General features: G+C 40.2%; 1 protein-coding gene across 1 annotated transcript in view; it reads right to left on the reverse strand.

Moving 5' to 3' along the window:
- The window catches only part of stpg2 (sperm-tail PG-rich repeat containing 2), an 82,335-nt gene that overhangs the window by 54,709 nt on the left and 9,637 nt on the right, over positions 1–17,989 (reverse strand). The window contains exons 2-7 of the mRNA XM_037777726.1: positions 15,710–16,091; positions 14,421–14,524; positions 13,788–13,955; positions 11,246–11,413; positions 6,818–6,933; positions 4,947–5,058 (exon numbers count right to left, since the gene is read on the reverse strand). Coding sequence (XP_037633654.1) covers positions 4,947–5,058; positions 6,818–6,933; positions 11,246–11,413; positions 13,788–13,955; positions 14,421–14,524; positions 15,710–15,815 — 774 coding nt within the window. The 5' untranslated portion in view covers positions 15,816–16,091. The remainder of the gene's footprint in view (positions 1–4,946; positions 5,059–6,817; positions 6,934–11,245; positions 11,414–13,787; positions 13,956–14,420; positions 14,525–15,709; positions 16,092–17,989) is intronic.

Genomic DNA, 17,989 nt, shown 5'->3' on the forward strand with positions numbered 1-17,989 from the left:
TTTCAAAATGATGAATTTGAAAAATTATGAAAAGGTAATGACCCTTATTTAAGCCCACACAAATACAGTAGGGCTGCACAAGTATGGGCAATAATTTAAGTAATTATTTTTATCAATATTGAGATCAGGATTATTATTTAAGGACAAAATATTTTTATTGCAGTTTCACATTTAAATAGACAGAGCACTGCTTTCACCTCCACGTTGTGTTACATTCCTGCTAAGATGTTTGCATCAAAATAAGACTTAAGATAAGGTTCTACTTCACCTGAAATCAAAGCCTTTTCATGCAACTTCTCTGTTAAAACGTATAGTTTTACTCTTCTACTCTGGTTTTTCACAGGTTGCCACTGTAGGGTGCGCGCGCGCAGCCAGCATGATAGCTCCCCAAATGTGAAGCCAAAACATCTCGATCGCCCCCTTGTGGCTGGCTGTTTAGTTTAGGAAGCGCATGATTTGATATGCAGTGGAGTTTTCCATGAGCTGAGCATGTATTTTAAACGTCAATATCGCAGTCGATCATGTTCATGTAATTGTGGAAAGCCCAAATTGTGATCGCAATTAATATTCGATTAATTGTGCAGCCCTAAAATACAGTGTAATTATAATCAATTTATCTGAATGTATGCAGCCTGTCTCAGTTGTTTGCTTAGTGTTAAGGTAGATAACACCAGATCCAGTGTTAGACAGTTGTGCCAAGTTATTTTTTTCTTCGTTTCTTGGGGAGAAATACTGCTTCCCGCTTTCTAAAAATAGCAAGCACTGCAAACATTACATCATCATCCATGATAATGTTAACATAGAATTCACAGCATGTTTAAGATGAACTGACAGTGAACTTCACATGTACACAGTAATACCAGGCCTTGCACCGGTACAGCTCCATCTGTTTTGCTTTTGATTACGGGGATACACGCGATAATGGTTTGCTAAAGTGGTTTGCTCAGCTGCTGCCCTTGCCATGTCAGAATGTCAATTTAATGGGGAAATCCTACACACAGAGACTCTTAAACTCTATGGGACACCAGCAGCCCCCAGCCATTAGAGGTAGACTGTCTGCTGATCTCTAGGAAGTAAAGGTGTTTGTCCTGAGTGTCCCCACTGTGGGTAATGACCCATCTGGTCAGTGTGTGTGTGTGTGTGTGTGTGGGAGTATATGTGGGTTGAGGTGTCAGGTACTAATGTTGACGGATGGAGGTGCAGCCATTACGGTAGGAGGTCCCAATACAGCATGGTGCACACATACAAGCATACACAGAAGGCGATGTTGTTGATTCAAAGTCACAGGATAATTTATAGTATGTCAGGCGTATTTTTTGTAATTTTCGTAGCCATCTATTATCGAAACAGAGGTAGAACAAATGCCATAAAATGTCATGTATAATGAACTATGTACGATAACATAAACTAAAACCTCAAAGAGAGGAGAAACGTTCAAGGAGGGAGAGGACGAGGAGAGAGAAAAGCATAGGTGCTAGTCCTTGACAGAAGGGAAACGTTCACCTCTCTCTCCAAAAATCCAGTCCCACATTTTTCTCTCTCTCTCTCTCTCTGCCTCACCCACTCTACCCCACCGACCGGAGAAATAAGGCATCGCAAAGCATTACTCTGCCAGTACACTCAAGTTCATATGCAGGTGAGTAACTCCCCTCCACTCAACCGGCTCCAACGTATCAACGTGTATTTGTATATGTGTGTGTGTGTGTGTGGTTGCCAGTCTGTGATTAAATCTTATGTTCTACTGCCCTCTATGGGTGAACAGATAAACTGATGAATTATACTAAGAGAGGGAGGAGGGGTTGAATCATTTCCCTCTTTAATCGACTGTACTTATATAAATCAAGAATAAATCCAAAGTACTTACCTTGACTCACTGTAAATCACTTTGCTCTATCATGACTCATTCTCAATCTGCAGTTTTCAAATCCGATTGTGTTAAGAATTTATCTGAATCAAAGTGCGGTGAAGAAAGAGGACAGGCTGTTTAACTGACAAAATTAAAGCATTAAAATACTCCTGAAACATGTCAAGGCATCATAATTTAATTACGGGTGTTTAAGTGTGATTACAACTACTTTATATAATAAGCTAAAATAGACAGAATTTGTTAAAACCTGAAGGTTAGAGGCTTCAGTAACTGTGGGGGCTGCAAGCAAACAGTGCACTCAAGCTACAGTATTCCTATGCAACACAGAGCTGTAAGGAAGGTGAATACTGGACTTATATTCATCAGGTGGGCAGAAACCTGACTCCAAGTGAATGCTATTGGGGCTGTTTAAAAAAGCAACTGTTTGCTAACATGTTCACCATATCAACTTTCTTTTTGCATATACTAATTTTAATTTTTTAGACAGTACAACACAGTACATTACTGATTGGTCGATCATAGCGTTCTACGGTCTGTTATTTCTTTATAACAGACCGTTGCTATGTATAACAGACCGTTGCTATGGACGCAGTTCTGATGTCAGGCTCTGGCAGACCATTTTTGTCTAAATATTATTGATTTTTAGGTAAATAGCTGTGTAATAAGCGGGATAATGTACAGCTAACGGCTCATTGTTGTGCAATAAACCCCTTCTGGACGATGCAAGACCCCTCCGCCGAATCGCCATGTGTATTTCACAACAATGACCAGATCCCTTACTTACCACCCTGCTCTGGATTTGCAAAAGTGTTCTCTCCAACAGGTGGAGCTGAGAGGACCGCAGAGTGAGAATCAGTCTATGTGTACGCTTATTAGATGTATGTGGGATACCCTCAGATAGAGCAAGACAAACAGGACAAACAAAACAAGGCTAGGGGTGCAACTACAGATAAAAAGAATTACATAGGTAAATGAGTATTAATATGTTTGCAAACAGCAGGGACACTCCACAAACAATACATGGTATGGGGACACTCCCCAGGCAAGTCAGGAATTCACTGTATACAGCACCTCAGTGATGGCAGATGACCTCATCGTCATTTATTTAGCAATAAAGGTGTCAATATTTTCTCATTTATATCAAGCTATCCAGCTTTCATTTCATTTTGTTATACAAGCAATCAAGTGGGATATAACTTGACATCTCCACCTTCCTCTGAGACAGTGTTGGGGGAGGAAGGGGCCTTCCAGCCGTGAGCGATACATGTTTTGAAGCAATAAATGCAAGATTACTGAATTTCCTTTTGATGGCAGTCACCAACATTAAAGTTGCCAAGCAGACAGAGATGCGGCGTGGGTATGAGATTGATTTCCAAGCTTGATGAAATAACAGAACATATTTCCTCCCAGAAGGGGGTATGTTTATAACAAGACCATACCATATGCAAAAATGACCCCTTTTGTCTCTTGCACCTCCATACTTGCCAACCCTGAGACCTTAAAAATAGGGAGGATTTCAAAACCCAAGGGGGATGGGGGTCCTCCCCCAGAAAAATTTTAGTTTTGGAGACTTTGTTTCCTTCATTCTGGTGACTTTTAAAGAATGAAAATAATAAAATAATAAGTACACTGCAACAGCATTTTTATGTTAACTTTTAATTTTACCTTTAATTCTCAGGAAAGAAAACTGAATAATTCGCCCCTCTGGCGTAAACTTGGCATGTGAATCTTTAGCATGAACCAATATTCATCATTTTTCTTTTTTTCCCTGCTTGAGTATTTCTTTCAGTTAGCTCTCTCCATTTCTCTTTCAGTCTCTCACTTACTGAAGGCCCTTTCAGACACAACGCAACAACGGCACCAGTGCGCTCTGAAACCTGTTATTTCCAATGGCTTGTGCGGAGCCACAACAGCTTTTTGCTACGTCGAGCATTGCCCAACTTTGGGCGCTGCAAGCTGCGCTGTGTCGCGAGCATAGACTGCTCTCTTCCGCCAGGAAACGACATTTGGTGTAGCTCTATTGCCGTCCGGTAGGAAACAGTAGGACTCATAGAAGCTGTACAGTGCCAGAAACAGGTTAAGATACAAAAGGAAAAAAAGTGTGAAACTTTGCCATAAATCGGGAGAAATACAGGATAATTGTGACCCCGGGATGAAACCGGGAGAGGGCAATGAAAAACGGGAGTCTCCCAGGATAATTGTGAGGGTTCGCAAGTATGTGCACCTCCAACACATTTCTGAATGTATAGCATTCAGTTTTGCTGGAGTATAGTGTGTTCTATGCAGACTCTTGAATTGTAAGAGCCTATGCCTCCAGTTGTATGAGCCAGAGAGGACATTTCACATCAAATTTCCTCAAGATTAACTTCACATTTTCTCTTAGTAGAGAGAGTATAGTCTTAGAGTTAGACATTCATTTATTGATTTCTCTGATTGTCTCAGTGTTTTCTCTATTACAGTGGGCTTTGGTTCCTCCAGTGTTTGCTGGGTCGACTGAATAAAGCTTCCTAATTGCAAAAATCTGAGGAATTGTGAGCCGGGTACCTCGTATTTTTCCTAAATCTGTTTAAATGAGAGAAGAGTTCCGTTGTCATACAAGTTAGCAAAAGTTAAGATTGTCTTTTTCTGCCCACTATTTTGGAAAAATTGTCACCAAATATAGAAGGCAATGTTGGGTTCTTCCATATAGGGGAATAGGGGGAAAGAGGCTTATTCCAGTTCACTTAACTCATGAGCACAGTCCATATTCTCACAGAGTGAAGTATAATTGGGTTGCTTCTCACCATATCAACTTTAATAAGGTGATAATATGTCAATGTTTTGCTTACAGCTTGTTGCACTGCCCCCAAGTGCCCAAAAATCCAATAATGCAGGTTTAATTGCCATTTGTGGTCACAGTGGCAACTGTCCAGCAAGTTACATAGGCTCATTTTAAAGGACCATGTCCCCCACAGGGGCAGAGCTTGATATTGATCCCAGTCCTCTAAAGCTTTTATCTCTTACACGTCTCATTCATCTAAGCTTAGCATGTATAGCACCACATGAACACAAACACCCGCCAACACAAACACACACTCACCTTCTTTTCTTCTTGTTTGGGCACCAGTTCGTGGTAGCGAGGGATGATAAGCTCAGCTCTGCCTCTCTGCTCCTTTTGAAGGTTCACATTCTCATAGTGCATTTCTACGTTTCTGAAACAGACAGAGACAACGACAATGTCTTTGTGAATAGAAGACAAAGATAAACAAATAGAAGAGATACAAATAAACAGAGAGAGAGAGAGAGAGAGAGAGAGAAGTGTTGTTTAACATACAAAATAGAAAAGAATAAAGTAGGAGAAATGGGGAGATGCAATATATTGAATGAGAGGGGGAGAGAGATGTGTAATGGAAAAGTAAATAGAAAGAGATAAACAAAGCAAAGACAGATGGGAGACAGAATGAATGACTAGAGAAGGAGGAGTGAAGAGGAGACCTGCTCTGTCAGCATTTTAAATCATTTTTAAATGATTCCAATAATCACGGGCATGTTTGTGTGGGTGTGTAAACGTCTGCCTACACCTACGTGTATACAGTATGATTGCTCACATGTACACATTCCCTTCTATTACTTAGTCGATTCCTTTATGCGCAGCTGAGCTGGGTATGTGCTGGCCAATGCAGAAGTGCTTAGTAAGGCCCATCCTCCGTGGCCATCAGTAGAAATGCTATGCGAGAAATGTCAAACATAACGCCCCGGCTGTAGGATCAAAGCAATATTTCACTTTGGTGGAACAGCTCCTCTGCTCAGCACACATCTCTGTAAGAGCTCAAAAGCAGTGAACTTCTGAGTCTAGACGCTCTGGAGCATCTAATCCAACCAACCTTTATCCATGATACAAAATGTGAATTTTAGAGCTGTCAAAGTTAACGTGACCACGCATTAACGCAAATTCATTTTAACACCACTAATTTCTTTAACGCATTAACGCAACTTGTGATTTCTAGGTTGTAGGGGGCTCAATTTTAAAGCTAGTGTGAAGATACTGGTATCATATGAAACTAGAAAAACCTAAGGAATCCTTTGGTACCAATCCTGTCACACTAACTTGTTGCGAAGGAAGCTAAATAACATTCCAATTCAAACTTACACTAAATTTTGGTAAGGAAAAACTGGCATGGACATTTTCAAAGGGGTCCTTTGACCTCTGACCTCAAGATATGTGAATGAAAATGGGTTCTATGGGTACCCACGAGTCTCCCCTTTACAGACATGCCCACTTTATGATAATCACATGCAGTTTGGGGCAAGTCATAGTCAAGTCGGACTTGAGTTTGCCATGTTATGATTTGAGCATATTGTTTATGCTAAATGCAGTACCTGTGAGGGTTTCTGGACAATATTTGTCATTGTTTTGTGTTGTTAATTGATTTCCAATGATAAATATATACAGTACATACTTTTGCATAAAGCAAGCATATTTGGTCATTCCCATGTTGATAAGAGTATTAAATACTTGACAAATTTCCCTTTAGGGTACATTTTGAACAGATAAAAAATGTGAGATTAATTGTGATTAAATATGGGCAATCATGCGATTAATCGTGATTAAATATTTTAATCGATTGACAGCCCTGGTGAATTTATGAAGGTTTTGATTCCAAATACATGAATTGATTGGTTATCCACTAAGTTCAATTCTCAGTATCTCAGAATCACAGATGATGCTACATGCTTGTTTAGTTAGTGAAGTTCATAAGGTACTGCCAACTTCAGCAGTTCCCTATGAACTTAAATGCCAACCATTTTCTCATCTAATTCTCCGCAAAAAAAGTGTATTTCACAAAATATCAAACTATTGCTTTAACATGTTGCTAGGCCATTGTTATGATATGATGATCAACATTGTTGATCATTTGCCACTGATACTAAATACTGATTTAATACTGTACCATGACATGTAATACTTACATCTCAGGGTAATATTGTCCAGGGCCCGGTCCCTCCTCCAATGTCACATCACCTCTCTTCCCTGTCATGTTGCCAAAGTGGACTCCTTTATACTTCTGCGCAGAACTCTTCTCTGACTACAGAAAGAGAAAGAATAAGAGAGCGACACCAAGAGAGAGGAGGTGAGGAGTGGATGAGAGAAAGGATTGGTCAGGGAGAAATAATGAGAAGAAGAAGATGGTAGGAGGAGAGTGAACGAGATAACAAGAGGATAAATGGATGAACAAAGAATGAGAAAATAGAATTGACACATTCACACTTATCTGGTTTCTCTTCCTGCCAGGGCTCATGAAGTTGGGGTTGAATGAAACATAAAGTTCAGCCAAATGCCAGAGTATGTCAGAGATCTAGTGGAAACCCTCTGTCCCTTCTTATCTCTCTGAGTTTTACAGCCTGCTTCCTCTGCCTCCTGCCTTTCAGATAGGACCAGTCCACTCTGCAGCTTTAACTACTGAGAGAGGCAATGCCTGGAAATGAGCTGGCCAGGTGTCAAACACATTTTAGAGATACTATGTGGGAGATTTTCTCGAAAATATATTGCAAGGGTGCTACAGAATAAGACAACTGGGTTTTGAATCCCAATCCGTCTTTGTGTGTTGTGCTAGCTACCATTTGCTAATTAGAGCTAAAAACAAAGTACAGCTCCCATTCGTTTTGCAGGTATTTGGTCATTAATCAAATTGTTGGACAAATCGCAGGGAGAGCTAAAAATGAAACATGATTTAGTTTAATTGTGATACATAAAGAAAGCCTGGCACTGGAGTTTATAATTGTGGGAGGTTTGGAATTTTTACATCTATTAGAAATTCCCAATTCTCCCAATTTAGATCAATTCACATTCCTGACTCTGAAAGAAATCTGCTGCTTGTCCCTCAAAAATGAAACCATATGTACTAAAATGAAAAAGACATGTATGAAAAAGCTTCCCTCACTGAATAAAATATCAAAGAATCCAAAACTCGTGCCTTTCTTCTCTAACTTTTCCTTGACCCAACTGTCTGTTTCTATTCTGTGAGGCAGGTTATGCGAGGATTGGCAGGGAGTCTCAAAAAGTTTTTAACTCCATGTGGTGCCTCCTTATCTCAACTTCAACAGTGACTGGAGGACGAGATCTGAGGTTCTGTCCCTTGTGATCTAACCAATCCAGTTTTGAGGAAGGGAGATAGGAAACAAGGATGTTCAAATGCTTAAAGTTAAAAAGAAAAACAAGACTGTTCTGCATCGCACGCAGACACATGCAAGCACCGTGATGGTATCGCAGCTGGCATTGAGTTCAGAGGCACAAATTGCCTATTTCTGCCAAGGAGAGCTTTTAAAAGCAAAACAAAACACAGCTTGTGGGTATAAACATACTCATTTAACTTTAATAAAATGGAATGGCAGGCTATTTATTATTTAAATGAGAATACATTTTTGTCAGTATGGTCGTGTGTGAGCCGGATCCCCCAGGCTGAAACTGTTGGTGTGCTTTCTACAAACATACACACAACACAGCATGGGTTTCAATCTGATTTAGGTTCTATTGAGAGGACAGTCTTGCCCATGTCTTCGTTTCCATCTCACACCTTCACGCCAAATACTGATTCTGTGTAGAGATTGACCAATACTTGATTTCTGGGGCAGGGTGTTTACAGACAAACAATGAAAGTGTTATTCATATAGACTCTTCAAAAGAACACTAAATGAGGGAATATATTTTGGAATAATTATGGTCCTCCCTCCAGTAGAGACTTGCAGAATCTATGCAAAGGAGTATAAAGCTGTTCTGGTTGCTTATGGTGGCCCAACATCTGACTAAAGCCGGGTTTCCACCAAAGGTTCACGGGACTTTTAGTCCCTGAACTACTTTTCCAGGAACTAAAAAGATCCTGTCTCCTCCAGCAAACTGTTGTGTAAGTTTCCACTGCGGTCTAAAGACCTGGAAAGATCCGGCAAATTAGTCCGCTGACGTATGAAAAAGCAACATGACATGAGACGAGGGCTATTGGTGGTCGCAGCGGTAAACTCACTCTCCAGCCTGCAGTTCGGTGTGCCCGCCTGTTTCACCTAAAAAAAAACATGTTGGAAGAAAATAAACATTTTGTCTCACTGTGATGATATTTACTGCTGTATATATATTTACTGATGCATGTTGGACGTAATGAACGAAATGCAGCAGAGGAAAATTAAACTAAGAGCGTCTGTCTCCACAGTAAATCATCTGTTGAGTGTTTGATGGTTATGTATTTGTGCTTTAGAACGTAACCACCATGAAACAGTCAGAAAATAACTTTTCTTTCTCTCATTCACAGCACCGCCGCGCTGTATGTCTCTTCTACCGCTCGCCCTATCTGCTCACTCGCACAATCTCACTCTCTTTTTCTCTGACTTATGTTAAATGAGTCGGGAAGCCGACAGCAGAGCCTAACTTTACTTTTAATGTTAACAAACAAGGAGAAATGCTCTTCCCTCATCTTAAAATGGTCCTATATTGTTACGAGAGTACTTTCTTGTTTTATGAATGAAGCGGTGCGGTGTTTGACCAATCAGCTACGGTCATCCTGCAATCACCAACCTGAAAGTTCTGGGACTTAAAGTACTACCCCCCAACTAGGGCCTTTTTGGGGATAAAAAGGCCCCGGAAAGTATCCCCGAAACTTAATATACACCCTGGTCCCTGAGGTCGAAACGCAATGAGTTCCTCAAAAGGTTCCTAGTTCCTGGGCAAAGTTTCTGCAGTGGAAATGGGGCTTAAAATACTTAACACTGTTTTTTCCTTTAATCTGTTACTCACCTGTACCTCCTAGATAATACATTTAAAGTGGACATTATCTAAGTTCTAGCATGCATATTATCATTTACATATCATATTTTGTAGGCAACAAGTGAAGCTTAAAAATGTTTTCTCTCCTTATCGATGCAACCCTCACCCTCTCAAAACGGTGATATTGTAACATCCAATATAAGGACGTACAGCAGCCCTGTACGCTTGCTGCCATCATGTCAACTGAGAATTCTCGACATGTGGAGCACAGCAGGAAGCTGGTGCTAACAAAAAAACTCCTACGACAGATTTTGGTGTGGGAACCATTGCTATGTTCCCATTTGAATAATCTGTCATGAAAGTAGCTCATTCATTGATTGGCCAGTTAGAAACTGCTGCAATATTTATTTTTCAAAATGTCCCTTCCTAAACTGGTTCTGTCTCCTATATACTAACACAGCCTGTGCTCCATATCACCATCTGGTCAGCTGTGTTATGCTAATCTGACAAATATAAAACTACACAGTCTGAACTAACACAATATCTCATGGTGATACTGTTTCTAAATTAGCCCAAGAGCTTTTTACTGCATTATGCACATGTCATTTTTTAGCCATAACATGTGCCTGTACCAATGTATCAGCCAATAACTACTCACTATTCCAGCATTTCAGTCTGTCTCTAATTTTGTGCACTAAGTTGTAAGTATCAGTCGATGCAGTATAGAAATTGCTCAGTCAATACAGACATGAATCATAAGTTTAGGGTCAGTGGATGAAACCGATTAAGATGTTTTTGTTTTTCTCAATAACATTCAGACAGAAAACAAAGTTATGCTCTTTTGATTTCTGTCTAATGTCTTATCATTCAAGGGTTGTCCTCGGCTACTTTGAAGTTACGTCCTCAGACAACCACTTAATTCTGTCTCTCCACTCTTCTGAACTCAGACGGAGCACGAGTCGGGGGAAGTGTTTGAGTTTATAGAAAACAGTGTGTCACATTGAGGGACAGAGGGAGGAAGACAGACAGAGATGGAGGTTGAACTTTCAAAGGGAGTGCAACAGAAGTTGAGACAGGAAAAAAAACAGCTGAGGATGGATGCACTGCTGATAGCCCTAAATCACAGTGCGCCTCGGTGCCTGCGCCGGTGGGTTGACACAAACTCGGCCAACACTCAAGGACGCTGTTGACTTCCTCTGGTCATTAACAGATGAAAAATAACTTAATTGAGAGCCAGACCAGCAGGCGTGTGCATTATTTTAAGTGAATATTGTAATATAGCTTGAAGAATAATTACTAATGGCTCTCTTTGTTGGCATGTAAAATGGATGAGCATTGGTGCGCTGTGGCTTTTTTAAAGTGGAGCTGCATTCATTAGCTATGGAAATGGGTTTTGGGCCAACTGAATGGGGTGGGGTGGGGGTTCAGCGGTGCATTAGATCTGCCTTGCACTAATGGACCTCGCCTCGCGGGCAGAGTAAGTACACTCAGACACACACTCCTGCAGACTAATGAAAGCACACATGCGTGCACAAATGAACACTTCACATTCTCTGATGGATGTGCATTCAAACTTCAACATGAGTGTACATGTGTGTGTGTGTGTGTGTGTGTGTGAGTGTGTGTGTGTGTGTATCTGTCCTTACCAGCAGTGGATTGTAGTAGGCTGGCCCTAGGCTTGCGTCCTTAGGAGGGGGTGGCTGCTTGAGGAGCACACCCAGGGCGTCCTCCTCGTAGCCATAGGCCTGGCCCGGGGAAGGAATGGATGGGATATCTGACTGACGAACAAGCCGGAGACTTTTAGCCTGCAGCCACTACGCACAGAGAAAAAGCAGGAAAAAGACAGGGAGAGAAGTCATGGTTTGTGATGGAAAGGATGCCCTGGCTTACAAAGTAGATGAGCAATGCCTGGGGCCAATAAAGTGTGAGACTGGGGGAGGGACAGAGAGAGAAGGAGGGAGGGTAGGCAGAAGTTAAGAAATAAAAAAGGAAAAGGGAAAGGGAGGAAGGAAGAAGGAAAGACAGAAGTAGAAGTGTAGGAGTAGGAACAATAACAGCTAAGGGAACCGACAATGAAGGCCATCTCAGTCAAAATGCATGAAAGCTAGGGATGCACCGATACGACTTTATTCAGACCGAGTACAAGTACTCGCCGATACCGAGTACCGATATCATTATTTCTCTGTGCCAAAAGACCCTCGTTAACAGACAGCTGGAGGATGTTGAACACACGTCAGGTTGGGAAGTCCCGCATACGAGGCAGTGCGCCGCGAACCGGCTCTAGGTCGACTTGGAAAGGCTCGGGGCGAAGGTGGCTCGCGGCCGCAGCTTTACAGCGCTCCCCGCCTGGACCTTGTCGCACCGTGTCAAGGCTACCCGCTCCCGGTACTGTTGCGACTGTTGACCGGTGTGGATTGTCCAGAGTGCGCCCCAACCGCATCGTGACGCGGCCCACGTAAAAGGCACCAGGGGTCTGTGACGTTGTCGACAACCCACCCGACCCGTCTTGAAACACGGACCAAGGAGTCTAATGCACGCGCGAGTCAGCAGGTGCAAGCAAAACCCCGTGGCGCAATGAAAGTGGGGATGGCGCATGCCGGCTGAGGTGGGATTCTGGACCAGCGAGTTGGAAGTGGAGCGTGAGGACCCAAAAGATGGTGACGAGAGGTTAACGTCGCGCTGCTGTAAAGTGGTATCGTTGCCGTTGTATCGGAGACGTTTTGCGAGTGCGAGTACGAGTACATGAGCACAGTATCGGACTCGATACCCGATACTGGTATCGTAACGATGCATCCCTAATGAAAGATATTCCACTAACTGTTTGCTTAGTTTGTAAGCGCTTTGCCTTAAACTCTCAAACCACCTGAGACATTCAATGTGTTCGCTGTGCCCAATGTAGATTTACAAAGCTGCAAGGCGCTTCTATTTGTTGAATTTGATGAATAGCAATGATGACAGGGGTGCTTGGCAAAACCTCCTTATGTCTGGACACCAAACACAAAAGGGTGAGCAAAGTTTCAGGGGCTTAAAAAGAACAGAGGTAAAATGGACACACTATTGTCTCCAGGCTTTAGTCCGACTGTCCCTGGACAGAATGAGGTCAGGCTTTTCCACTGTTACAGCTACTGAGGGTTACAATACATGTCAGAAATGTAGCTCATCTTCCCTGTGCTTATCATCCTATTTCACATTTCCATATTCAGGACAAAGATAATTGTCACTTAAACGGTTAAAATCAAGTTATAGGTCCCTACAAGAATGTCTCGGTCCAGTGTCTTTACAGTTTTGGTCTTCAATATCGCCATCGTGATCATGAACTTGTTACTGATCCTCGGTTGTATATTAAAAATGACTGCTACGCATATAAGAGGCATTACATTGTAAGATATGATAGAATATCTGACTTATTATGGACCAAAGATGTCACATTCTATCTTTCCTTTGTCTTGCCTCCCATGTTCAAAGTATATGATGAGTTTTCAAATGTTACAGCAAATACACCACGTGGTGTTCTTTTAATAAGAACAATAGAAACGTGACTGTTTTGAAAAAAAAACTAGAAAAACTGTTTCCCTCAAAAGTTTTAAAATAGCAGCCTCTACTTCCCATTGAGAAGTACTGGCAAGGTACCGTCTGCAAGTATTGGCAGTCAACACTTTTGGAGGAGGCACTGTTATTCATATCTTTTGCTTGGCACAGATAGATACAGCCCACTGTGCACAGTGTTGAGGAGAGTTTTACATTTTATTGTATTTCTATTGTATAAAAGTTATTAACTGTGTGTGTGTGTGTGTGTGCGTAGTGCTAACAGCACATGAGACACCTGGTTAGATGGGTACCAGAGGAAAAGGGTGACCTCTCACCAGCACAGAGGGATGTTTTGGTTCAATATGAGGCTAATAATACTTATGAAAAAAAAACATTTGATTGTTAAAAGTAGAGATACTCAAACCAACAGTGTGAAAGTAAAAAGTCTGCACACCTAGACTCTATGTCTATCTTTGGTACAGGTATCAGATGACTTTTTGATGTGGATCTTGACCAGGTCAAAGTAAGAGAGCAGTTTTCCTCAGATACACGGAGGGCATACTGCATGAAAGCTAACCTATTGTAGATGAAAAACATAATAAGCTGCAGGGAACTGACTTCTCATTTACTTCACCCACATAACTACACCCATATGCCTACCGTTTTCCTGCCAAGCTTCTCAGCCTGTCCTTCTTCAGGCGTTGCGGCCCTTAGTGTGTTTCCCGAGACAGGCAGCACATTGTAGGCCCCGGGGCCAGGGACCTTCGACACTACCTCCTCAAAACGCTTGGAGCGGTTCTGGAGACTGCGCCCACCATGGATGTTTAGCTGAAGAGACATGGATTCAACAGAGAGACAAGCAGACACACACAGAGAATGAGATTGCAATCAAGTGTGTAAGATTGCTAAGAGAGGGGTTCCGCTCCCTATGAAGATATAACAGGCTCATTCTAAGGTAACAAAAACACTACGATTCTTATTGTCAGGTGAATAAACACTAAAGAAAACATACTTATTAATATTATATTCCATTTCTGACAGTCAATCCCCCTAATTGTTACACAATGGTCCTTTAACAGGAAAACCCTATTAAAGATCTGGTGGACAGTCACATTCTAACATGAATGAAAAGTACTCCATATCTATTTCTTTGTACTGTACATTCCTACGTACTTGACGATAACAATTCTTCTGCTTATATTGCCCCCTGGTCTTCAATCTCACCTAACCCAGTATATGGCTCTCAGGTCTTGACCTAATTGTATGTAAATGATTGTCTCTGACCTACAGTACCTTGACAGGTGAGAAGTCATACTGTCCAGGTCCTGGTATCTGCTCACTGGACTGATTGAATACTGGCAGTCTGTTTGTCAAGGCCAGGAATGGAGCATAGCCTTCTGCAATAAAGAGAAACATACAGAAGTAGAACATGCAAGTTGTTGATTGATTAAAAAACTGCAAATCTGTGATTATATTAGATAAGATGATGTATTTTATATTTGTATTGTTTTGACTCAATTGTGTTTTAATTGAATGAATAAAATAACAGGAACATGGGAAATTTAAACTTGCCCAATCTACAGTATATCACACGGCTAATGTATTGAATTCCACTGCCAGATGTACTATTTTGTCCAACACCTCAGTTCAGTTCAGTTTCAGTTTATTCACAACATAGTTAAGATATACAAGTACATCACCATCAGCTGTTACGTTACATAGGCATAGGCTAACATAATGCCGTTTGATTCAAACTGTTTGAATGTTATGTCATCTTTCTAATAAATGAATAAATCGATTAAATTTGGACTCTTATCACTGTAATCTCACTATTAACATACATTTACTCTTGTTAGAGCGTGTTTATTAAACTCATGAGCCGGATGCAATGATCTAAACCAGGGGTCAGCAACCTTTACTATCAAAAGAGCCATTTTAGGCAAAATAAAATAAAAAAATCCGTCTGGAGCCGCAAAACATTTGATCATTGTGATGAAGGTAACACAGTTTATAGTCTAAGTATATAGTATATAAGTCTAATGCAGTGAGGGCCAAAGTGCAAATGTACTATGGAGTATTGACACAAAGTCGTAATATTATGAGAATCATAACTTTATGAGAAAAAAGTCGTAATTAGAAAATAAAGTCATAATTTTACGAGAAAAAAAAGAAAATAACACATCAAATTACTACTTTATAATATTGACTTTATTCTCATAATACTACGACTTTTTTCTCTTAAACTTATGGCTTTATTATCATAATATTACAACTTTTTTTTCTCATAAACTTGGGACTTTATAATCGTAATATTATGACTTTATTCTTGAAATCTCAGATATATTTTTTTCCTCAATGTGGCCCTAATACTCCGTCGTACCATAGACAATGATAAATAAAAATTAAAATATAAACAAAAAAACAGTTATTCATTTCCATTTTAATAATAATGTGCGTTTTAGCCAAACGTTACATTTACTCTGGAGTACAAAAAGATGTGTATTTCTTGCTTTAAAGCGAGACTAAAGTCGCCTACAGTCACAGTTGTTCACTCGAGCCTTTGATTGTAGTTAAACTCCTACCTGATACTTTAGGACTGCGTAGGGTGACGTCATACGATCCTGGGCCGACTGTGGATGAGGAGCCGCTTGTTGTCATGAAGGTCACTCTCGGAGCTCGCCCATACATTTTAACTTTCCCTCTCTCTGAAACAGACTGGTACCTTAACTAAACTTTATTTGAGCAGTACGGACACCTGCTAGAGTCGACCCAAAAATTAAATCCAATCCTAGTTATCACTTTATTAGCTAAATGTGTTAATAAGTCCCAAGGTCAGGACATTCCTTCACTGCTCTCTGTCCAAGTCCTGGCTGGTCTGCGTCACTTTGCGTGCGTCGTTGCCTGGTTACCACATAGGTTACACACAGCAGTGACTGATGTTAGTAATCAGGTGAATGTCACAGCCTAAGAGACAACCACAACAACAACACATAATAGATTAACTCACACTCTGCCTTTTATTTACTCCTCTACTTCATGGTTTTTTGTTGTTTTTTACATTTATCCTTTGATATTGCAATATATTGTTATTATTTGTTTTTTATTTGTTTGTTTGTTTTATTGACACACAAACATTAATTACTTCTTTGTTTTCTTCCATGCATGTTCTTTTTAAATATCTATATATTTCAATTTGCTTAATGAATTGTATATATGTATATATATGTTTTTGTTTTTATTTTGTTCTTTTTTATTTTTATTTATTATTGAATTGACGCTTTGGCAATATTGTTCACCAGACAGTCATGCCAATAAAGCAAATTGAATTGAATTGAATTGAATTGCAGAGAGAAGGAAAACAGCCTGAAGTATCCCCTCTTGATGATATTTTCTACCACCGGTATCACCTGAACATATCTGTAACTCTAATAAATTATATTGCCTTTATTACCATTATTGCTTTTTTCTTGCATATTTATGAAATCAACCTAGAATTGATTTTCACCTACAGCAAAATATGATGCTATTTAACATTAATCTCATGAATATTTTATGGTTCATGTTGTCAAGGTTCAAGCATAATCCATATAAAAATGTTATTAAACATTTTTTTTAGCAGCTTGCTTCTTTCTGCAGTAAAAACCAACTGTTCCTGTATTTGGCCACTCTTGTCACCACTGCTGTTATCATGATTTACAGTCTTGACCTACTTCCTCCTGCACTATTAGCTTGCCTCACAACGTAGTTAAGATATGGATAATGAGAACTCAGGGGAAAGCCATCCAAGTAACAAGTGCCACTGTGGAACAGCAGTGAACTGCATCTTTATTTAAACATCCTGTCATGACTCATGGAGGAGGTTTGGTCTGCACACTGGTATTCAATCTGACAAATATTATTAATACCCAAGAGGAAAACTTAGTCAGACAACAGGGCATCCAATAACTCAGCAGCAGCAATATTGATCATACAGTATATACAATGGGGATCATATTGCAATGTATGAATAGCACGATTACTTTAACTGTAGCAACTGCTCACTGGTGCACTACATTACAATCATCAATGATTATATCAAATGTCAATTTGCCACAGGCTAAAACATTATTCAGTCATCCATATGCTCAAAGTGATATCCTATTTTCCAAAACCTCACTTTACAATTTGTCACCTAAGACTTTCAGCACATCTATACCAAGTCAGTAAGACTAGAACAGAAGACGTTAACTGAAAATAGCAACACCGGAAGTAATAAATGTTATAGAGATATTGACCATATTATAGTACAAATACGCATGTGCTGTCTTTTCTGCAAACCAAATTAAGAAGAAGTTTTCTGCATCAAATGAGCTAATTTTCTTGTGAAAAAGCATAATTTACATGGAAAGTGAATAACATACAGCGTAGGCCTGTACAATTAACTGATAAGAGAAGAAAATCAGACGAACCAGGTATAATTACAGGGAATATTTTGTTTCTATCTGATTTCTGACTATCAAAAGTGTATCACTAAGACTTGGGGTTTATCAAACTACAATTACAGTTAAACCAATGTAATTATTTTAAGTTAGTAGTTTAATTATGTTGCTGTAGACACAGAGAGACTGACTGAATGCAGAAATATGTTTTTGTCCAAGCAGGATAGAGTTGCTATGACATAACAGCAGAGCTTGAAGCTTCCATTAGTAAGACAAAATGCTCGACTGAGATAATAGAAAAGAGCAGTGAGACTACTTCACCTCTAGAGGGCAGCAGCAAGCTTCAGATGAGTCTACCCTGCCTCCAATTCACATGAAGACAGGCGATGCCTTCAATGGTAATCGGAAATGTTAAAATTATAAATGCATGACACATAGATACAA

The sequence above is a fragment of the Sebastes umbrosus genome, chromosome 8 (assembly GCF_015220745.1).
Source record: "Sebastes umbrosus isolate fSebUmb1 chromosome 8, fSebUmb1.pri, whole genome shotgun sequence".
Lineage (NCBI taxonomy): Eukaryota > Metazoa > Chordata > Actinopteri > Perciformes > Sebastidae > Sebastes > Sebastes umbrosus.